Source organism: Quercus lobata, chromosome 7 (genome assembly GCF_001633185.2).
Source record: "Quercus lobata isolate SW786 chromosome 7, ValleyOak3.0 Primary Assembly, whole genome shotgun sequence".
Classification (NCBI taxonomy): Eukaryota; Viridiplantae; Streptophyta; class Magnoliopsida; order Fagales; family Fagaceae; genus Quercus; species Quercus lobata.
In genome coordinates, this window is record NC_044910.1 from 14807690 (window position 1) to 14817050 (window position 9361).

General features: G+C 34.1%; 2 protein-coding genes across 3 annotated transcripts; both read right to left on the bottom strand.

Moving 5' to 3' along the window:
• Nucleotides 1-488: 488 nt before the first annotated feature.
• LOC115953179 (cytochrome P450 81Q32-like) lies at nucleotides 489-5845 on the bottom strand. 2 transcript variants are annotated; one of them, XM_031070713.1, is made up of 3 exons: nucleotides 5812-5845; nucleotides 4943-5367; nucleotides 489-1240 (listed from the first exon to the last, which is right to left on the bottom strand). In XM_031070713.1, exons 1-3 carry the CDS (start codon nucleotides 5828-5830, stop codon nucleotides 614-616), a joined length of 1071 nt encoding a protein of 356 aa, XP_030926573.1. In that variant the 5' UTR covers nucleotides 5831-5845; the 3' UTR covers nucleotides 489-613. The 2 variants fall into 2 exon arrangements, with proteins under 2 accessions (XP_030926573.1, XP_030926572.1); XM_031070712.1 differs by having other exon boundaries at nucleotides 4943-5830.
• A 2711-nt stretch (nucleotides 5846-8556) lies between these two features.
• Nucleotides 8557-8991, bottom strand: LOC115951656 (uncharacterized mitochondrial protein AtMg00310-like). Its single transcript, XM_031068819.1, has one exon. It carries the CDS (start codon nucleotides 8989-8991, stop codon nucleotides 8557-8559), a length of 435 nt encoding a protein of 144 aa, XP_030924679.1.
• Between the last annotated feature and the right edge of the window lie 370 nt (nucleotides 8992-9361).

Below are 9361 nucleotides of genomic sequence, written 5' to 3' on the forward strand. Positions count from 1 at the left end.
GTGAATTTGTCAAAATTCTCATTTAATAAAAAGATATTTAATAAAGTTGTAGACATTCATTGCAATCAAGTTTATAATCATATTTTGTCCAGTTACAAGCCTATTGGTGAAATGGGGATTTGGAACATATAGCAATGAATCTGCTACATGATCTTAGTCAACTCTGAACACATTTCACATACAAAACCAAAAGAAAAAATTATTGTCCAAAAACAATTAATTAAATGAGATATTTTGTGTATGATTTTTCAAATCTCTACACTTCTATTTTTTTTTTTTTAAATTTTTTATAGAGAAATACAAATAATTTCTTCTAAGTTGAATTCGGAAATGCTAAATAGTTTGTTTTGCTTGTATCATATACCTAAGCCCATATTGAACATCCAAAACGTAGGAAAGGAAATATTTCAATTATTGATATTCTTTCTCATTAGTTAAAGAAAATTTCTAACATGATAAAATTTAAATATATAGTACAAGCAAAAAAGAAAATAAAAGGAAGAAGATAAAATTTAGTTATTATGAAAGTGTTTACTAAACAATTTGTACCATAACTCTAAAGTATACTTTGCAAATATAGCTAAGCTACTCCCTAAAAACCCAAGGATACAGTTCAAACATCATGCATAGACATGGAAAGAATCTTATGCATGATAGGGCGTGCTTTACACATGGCTTCCAATGGTATGACTTTTGGCATGGTTATTCCATTACCTTCAGTCATGTCAACTTTTTCATTAGTAACTCTTTCCCACTCAAAGCACTGAATCAGTGATCCCAATGTCAAGCTTATTGTACGTTGGGCAAGGCCAGCCCCAGGACAGGCCCTCCTCCCCAATCCAAAAGGCATTAACTTATATGGGTCGCATTCACCAATTTCAAACCTTTCAGGTTTAAAACTAGTAGTATCTTCCCACAATTCAGGATCTCTATGTATGGCCCATGCATTGACCAATAAAATTGTGTCACGTGGTATATCATATCCTCCGATGGTACAATCATTAGAAGAGAAATGAGGTACTAACAAGGGGGCAGCAGGGTACAATCGAAAGGTCTCTGAGATGATACATTGAAGATAGTGTAATTTAGAAACATCTAGTTCGTCTATTAATTTCTCTTGTCCAATTTGATTGTCCAAGTCTACCCTAGCCTTCTTCAACACATCAGGATGATTAATCAAATTGGACATTACCCATTCTAATATAACTGCTGATGTGTCAGTTCCTGCAAGTATCAAGACCTGCACAAAATGTGTTTAAAACAATAAAATAGAATGAAATAAACAAAGGATTGATTCGATACTCAACGAAAAAAATCACTTTCTTAGAGAAATATAATCTTACCCGAAAGAAAGGAAAAATTGGGGAAGTTTTCTAACAATTAGCTATAATCAAGTTAATTTTAAGTGATAGTCCATCAATAATCATATCTTTTGTGATGTCTCATGTCTATGATTCGAGCCCACCTCCCCACTCTTCTATTATCTACCCATAAAAAAGCTATATTAACTTAATTATATCTAAGGGTTTTCAAGTAGTAGCCATGTGATAATAAGATTGTTTGTGGTATCCTATTTCTATGTTTTGACCTCAATTTCCCTCTTATCTACCTATCAAAATCATTCAACTATGTGTAACATGTAAATCTTTTATAAGAAATCTAAAATATAAAGAAACATCTAAAAACAAATGTGTAACTTGTTAAAGAATGATATGATTTTAGGATCATTAAACCCCTCCATTATTTACCAAAAAAAAAAAAACTTGCCATCAAATATAAATCATAAAGCCACGCTATAAAGTATATATCAACAATTCTCTCTCTCTCTCTCTCTCTCTCTCTCTCTCTCTCTCTAAAAAGGGTAAAACTATATATATGTAGAAGAGGCATGGCTCATGGATTTTTATTTTTATTTTTTTTTCCCTCTCCTTGAATAAAAAAGGTCATACATGAATTTCATGTGATTTTTTTTAATAGTGTAAGAACTTCTAAACTTATTAAGAAACTTTAAAAAACTTTAATTATTGAGAACACAATTCACTTTAAAAATCTATCTAAAATTATCTTGAAATTATTATTTTTGGATATAGAATTTTAATTGTGCTTTTCTTATAAATAGAATTTCATTTTTTAATATATAATTCTTCATTTAAAATTATATTTCATATATTTTTAATCTAGTACGGCTAAGTTTTTTCCAACACGCACATATTCAATAAGTCTAGAACCACCATAATTAATAAAGTATTTCAAAACTCCTAAGGACAAATTGACAATGATAGATGATAAAGTTATTTTAATCGTGAATTCAAATGAGAATCAATTAAAATTTGTTAGCTTTATTGTTAAGAAAAATATTATGAAAATCGTTGTGTCTATAATATTATGGACAAAATTTAATTACAAAATTGGTTGTAGGATTCAGATCTTCTAGAGTTCCTAGGGTACTCTACCACATAGAGTTCTTTTAATCTTAACCTCTCATTTAAAAACCAATGGTTCAGATTTCACCATGTCATTAATTCTAGAACAAAACCTTAAAATTAGATGCCACATCATCTATTAAAATGGACATGTCACATTTTGAATTTATTTTAGTTTTAAAAAATCAAATTTGAACCCAATCTTGTTGCCGTGCCAACACCAACGGCACCAAACTTGTCTCCGATGAGATCTCTACACTAGAATGAATAGAGAACTTGGCAGCCGGTAAGGAGGTATTTTGCTAGAGTGGGGCGAGTGGGGGAGCTGTATGGGTTGGGTCGCCAAGAGCTTCAGTGGCAAGGTGAAAAGGCTACATTTTCAGATCTGGGTTATAGACAGAAGCGCGAACCTTTTGTTACAGAGAAAGTCATCTCTCTATTTTACAAGCATGGACTCTACTTACCAAATAAAATGATATAATAATGAATTCAATTGCGTACAGAAACTAACTTAGAAAAAAATTGGTACAAAAATTGTCCCAGGCCATTACACCTAAAGAGCAAGTATACTAGTAGTTGAAAAATGCGACAACTAGAGAAACATAATTTGCAGACTTATGTTAATAATGGTTCTACAAATCTTTTTTTTTTTTTTTTGGTCGTTGAAAATTGCTGCTAAGTTCTCTATTCATTTTAGCACTGAGATCTCACCGAAGACTAGTTTTAGTGCAGTTGGGTGTTGGCACGACAGTGAGACTGGGGTTCAGATTTGAGTTTTTAAATTTTTTAAAACTAAAAACAAATTCAAAATGTGACATGTCCATTTTAATAGCTGATGTGGCATCTATTTTTAAGGTTTTATTCATAATTAATGACATGTTGTAATCTGAACCATTAGTTTTTAAATGAGAGGTCAAGATTAAAAAAACTCTATGCGGTAGAGTACCCTAGGAACTCTAGAAGATCTGAATCCATTGGTTGTAACCTTACTCAATATCTTTTTATTGGAGGTGAATTTTGACAAATCCACCATTGGATTACATTTTCTTTTTATATCCCTGATGCTTGCAATATTTTTAGTAAATTAAAGATCAATAACTATGTTATCAATAAATTTTTTAAATTGCAAGTTTTTGTAGTTTAAAATTATGTATAAAATATAAACTTATAGATTATTTAGTAAATAATATCTAATTGGTACAGAATTTGACATGTGTATTAAAATCGTAAAGAACATATAATTTAATTGTTAGATTTTCAAAACATGTAGTAATATTAATATTTAAAAAAAAAAGTTATAGTTTTAAGCTACAATTAATTTTATAACTAAATTTTATTCTAATATTAATCTGTATATTAATATATCACAATTAATAGATCATGTAACACTTTTTATATGCCACTTTCTTCTTTTTTCATTAAACACATGACATACCATAATGAGTAAATATAAAATAAAACATAAAAACCGGTACAGAGGACTTACATTCCGGCAAATAGGATCCAATAATTCACACTGCATGTATCACATTATTAGTAGAGGCGTCTACACCCTCGTTTATAACGTACTTGTGTGAGAGAGAGAGAGAGAGATATATATATATATATATATATATATATATAGTGTAAAACCTATTACACACACACAAAAGTGTGCAATAAACATCGCAAAAAATATAAAATAAATAACACAAGTACGTTATGTCCTATACATACAAATGAGATGAATTCCTCCCAAATAATGGAGTAGTCATGTGCGTATAGACCACTTGGCCTAACAACTGCCCATGTGGCAAGATATATGCCATACATAAGATAGAAACACAAGATTAAATAAGAGCATCTACTAGTGCCACGTTTCCGACTCCAATGACACTCATTTTTCTTCAAGATCTTATATGATCACACAATTATCCATACACTTTTGTTAAAATTTGCATTAATATTAACATGTGAATGGATTATATATATATATATATATATATATATGGTACCCTAATAGTACTTTGTGAAAACAATAATCCAACCACTACTTATTACATGTCTAAATTGTGAAAATATGCGCGCAAGAGCAATCACATCAAAGACGGCAAAATTGTGCAAAATACAAAAGTTAAAGTGGTTAATTTTACGCATTTTAACCCAAAAAACACCTATTTTAGTGCTTGTAAAATTGTGCATATATACAAGCTTTGCATTTGATATTTTACAATTTGTTTCTCTCTCTTATAATTCATTTTCACTTTTGCATCATTGAAGGAAATAATAAAAAAATATAAAATAATAAATATTTTATTGAATAAATAATTAAAATAGATAAATTGACGTGATTATTTTTTGTAAAAGTGAGGGTGTAAAATAAAAAAAAATATATTTTTTTTTTTGGAAAAATAAACAATATTTTACTATTGTTTGATGCGGTTGCTCTAAGTCTGTAATCTAGATATTTTACTTTTGTTCAGAGAAAGATGTAGTATGGGTAAAAATGAAGAGATAAATTAATGCAGTGTAGCATTTACCATCATTAGCCCTTTGATAATTTGGTCGGTGTAGTATTCCGGTTGTGATTTTTGCAAAGAAAGAAGATGATCGATCATGGTGTTCCCTTCCTCTTCCTTATTCCTCACTTCATCAATTAGACTTTGCAAGAACACATCCGTTCTCTTGGCAAGTCCCTTCAACTTTTTCTCCAAACCCCCATGATCAATCCACCGCAACACCGCCACAAACTCTCCTGGATTCGACGCCCCGGCTAACTTTACTATCTCATTCATTATCTCCCTGAACTGCCTTGCTTCTTCCACGTCTTTCACATCTTCCCCATAGTACCTCTTCCCTCCCACCATTCTCATTATAATGTTAAATGTCAGCTCCGAGAACATAGATTTCAACTCTACCTTAGCGAAACCTTGGGTCGAGTTGTTTGACAGTTTGTGTAGCAAGTGCTTGATCTCGTCCCTTCGAATGCCTAAGAACATGTTGAGACGATTTGTTGAAAAGATTTCTAAGGCACTGATGCGGCGAAGGTTGCGCCAATGGTCTCCATAAGGGGCTGATACCATAGTGGTGTAGTTGTAGCCTAAGTGCCTGCCCACTGAGAAACGAGGACGGTTGGCTAAAACAATGTCGTTTTTGGTGAAACATTCTTCAACTGCAGATGGGGATGATATGATGACCACAAGTTTGGAACCAAATCGAAGAGAGAAAACGTGACCGTATTTTTGTGATAGGCGGTGAAAAGTGCGGTGAAGAGGTTTCTTAAGGAGATGGAGATGACCTAAAATTGGTAGAGAAGGTGGGCTGGGTGGAAGGTGTTTGCGTTGTGTTCTTGTTTGAAGGAAAATTTTGAAAGCAATGAAGAGGAGGAGAAGCGAGCTCAAAGATGAGTAGAGCAAGATGTCTTCCATACCACATATGTTTTTTTTTTTTTTTTTGTTGGGTATGTGAAAAGATTATGATGAATATATATATATATATATATATATATATATGTGGTATACATAAGGGGGCTACGTGTAAGAGTTTAATCCAAGAAATGAACTAACATAAAAATGCTAACTTAGTTAATAGATTAGACACAATACTTTTCCTTTTATTTGTTCACAATTATTGATATAATCAATTGTAATGAGTTTACGTATAATTAAAAAAAAAAAAAGTGTATCAATAATAAAATGTGAAATAATTCGTTGATGACAAACTATATTATTAATTTATTAAAATAAATATTGTGAAATATAAAAATGTTAGGTAGTTTTTTTTTGGAAAAAGGACACAAAGATTCACTTTTATTTGCACGAATTCATATATTTATATTTATCTTTATCTTTATCTTTATCTTTAAGGTTTGTATTCTAAATTAGTCAAGTCAATTAAGGATAGGTTCCTTCTTCTTCTTCTTTTTTCTTTTTCTTTTTTTTTTTTGGGGGGGGGGGGGGGTGATACTAGCACAGGATTCAGGTATTGAACGGACCAATTGAACCAACATTTATTATATAAATAATCTGACTGAATTGATTTGAAAAAGGCACTTAATAAGAAATTTCATTGAAATTTATTTATTTATTTATTCCTACGAAAATGTGGTTGCGAAGCTGATTTCTCAATTGCAATTCTTAATTATAAGCGTTTTAAAAAAAGAGAGAAGGGGTGCTGCTTGCTTCAGCTATGGGAATCTCTCATGTCCTTGTGGAGTCCGATGCCCTATCAGTTATTCAAGGTATTTCTGGCTGTGATACCGGCAGTGAACAGGGGCACATCATTCAGAACATCAAAGATGTCTCCTCCTCCTTCACCTGGTGCTCTTTTCAGCATTTGAAAAGGAGTGGCAACAGAGCAGCCCATGATTTAGCAAGAGCTGCCAGCTCCTCTGGTGTCTCCCGGATTTGGAAGAATATGTGTCCAAGTTTTGTGAGGCATGTAATCTTAGAGGATTGTGGCTTGTAGGTCTCTGCTGTGCTTGTTATGTCCTCTCTGTTTCTCTCTGTTGTAACTCAATTTCAAATGAATGAATCTTCTTATTTTCCCCATCAAAAAAAAAAAAAAAAAAAAAAAAAAAAAAGAGAGAGAACATGCAAATCTAACTTACAGAAACTAAAGGAATAGAAACAAAAATACAAAAATCAAAACTCTCATACACAAATCCAAAATAATTTGTAATTGATATTTATAATATTATAAAAGAATTCACTTAAATAAACAATTTAAATTTACTTAAAAAATTACCCAAACATGATCTCTAAGCACGTGACACAATGATCCATCTTGTTGTGTTACTTTCACTTGCATCTTTTTTTTTTTTTTGATATGCAAACTTCATTTAACTAGGACAAAAGTCTGAAACAGTTACATCTTTGATCAATTGACCTTCAATGATGGGTGGAGTGTCCTCGACCCAAACTACACTATCATTCACAAATTTGGCATTTCTAGCCATCAGATGTGCAGTAATATTGCCTGTCCTACATAACTAACCCTCCATGCGTGGACATTGAGCTTCCACCTCTGGAAGCCTTCTATGATCATTTGAATCGAGCTTAGGGGGGAGCTGCTACCTGCCAGTGCATCTGTCACCACTTTCACGTCTCCTTCCAATACAATATCCTTTAACCCGAGATCTCTAGCTAGCAAAATTCCTTCCTCAAAGGCCTTTACTTCCACTTCCAAAGCTCCCAAAGCTATATCCATCTTCTTGCTCATCGCAACCATGAGTAGATCCTTTTTGTTTCTGATAACAATCCCTATTCCACAGCTGCCCAACCCTTTAAACATCGCTCCATTGACATTTACTTTGTACCAACCTTCACGTGGAAGGGTCCAACCTTCTATTCTCGGTGGAGCACTTTGTCTTGGGGCAACGAGCGGCTCCTTAAATTCCTCAACAAGGGCATTTGCTTCAGACACTATCACCTTCATTTGTTTGGTCTTTACTTCGAACTTTGCTGCATTTCTGCTCTTCCAAATGCACCACATTGTGCACGCCAGACGCTTCAACTCAATTTCCTTCTGGTCCTCCCAAATTTTCCATAACACGTCAATAAATTTGTGATGAGGGTGACTTAACCTGGGCAATAACAACTTTGTTTCCTTCCACACAGCCTCTACCATCCAACCATCCCACAAAGCATGTCCCGATGATTCAATCTTCCCACACAGCACACATTCTTCAACCATGGACACCTTTCGACACCTAAGGAAATAATTTGTAGGGAGTATGTTTTTACAGGTCCTCCACATGAAAGCTTTGACTTTTCCTGGGCAGTTTAAGTCCCAAATAGCCTTCCAAATTATTTTTTCCTTCTTGGGTTTGACTCCTCACCCCCTGCGCCTCTTCCTCTATCTTCGGTCAGCCACTTATATGCTACTTGATATGCACTTTTCATCAAGAAGTCACCTTTTCTCATCCAAGCCCAATCAATGCATCTTACGAAAAACTAGGACTGATTGGAATGCTCAAGATAACCTCCACTTCATAAGGCAAGAAAACACTCTTTACTGTACTAATATCCCAACCACAAGATTCACAGTCTAGTAGGGTCTCCACTGGTTCACCTTCAAAAATATGGGGCCTAGGACTTGCTACCATGAATGAATTTGGGATTGGGATCGACCTATCTACCCAAATCCTCGTTCTTCACCTATTCCCTATATTCCATCTCAAGCCTTGCCAGAGAACTTCCTTTGTAGCCATCAAGTTCCTCCATGTATATGATGGTTTCTTACCTAATTGAGCCTCCAAAAAATTGGACTTCGGGAAATACCTAGCTTTTAGCACTGTATGGGCAAGGGAGTCTGTGTTTTGAGTGAACCACCACCTCTGTTTTGCATGCAATGCTAAATTAAAGGCTTTGAGATCCTTGAAGCCCATCCCCCCTTCAACTTTTGGTGTGCACATCTTCTCCCATGCTATCCATGCTAGTTTTCTTTCCCTTTCTCGCTGACCCCACCAAAAATTTCTAATCAAAGAGTTCAGCTCATTACACAAAGAATCTGGGAGTTTGAAGCAATTCATTGTATACATAGGGGTTGCTTGGGCAATAGCCTTTATGAGGATTTCCCGACCAGCCATTGTCAGTAACTTTCCTTTCCAACTTGCCACTTTTCGGCCAACCTGATCCAAGATACGGTGAAAAGCTTTCTTTTTCCCCCTCCCCACCAAAAGGGGCAGCCCCAGATATCGCTCATGCTGGTGTATGATCTAGGTCCTAAACATGTCTCTCACTTCTTTTTTAACCTCCTCGCTCGTGTTCTTGCTGAAAAAGAGAGAAGTCTTCTCTTTGTTTAGCTTCTGCCCTGACTCCCTTTCGTAATTCTCAAGGATTTTTGTAATTCTAACTCATTCCTCCTTTGAAGCATTGCAAAAGAGTATATAGTCATTTGCAAATAACAAATGAGAGACCATTGGAGCTCGTCTACACACCGATATGCTTCTTGGAATT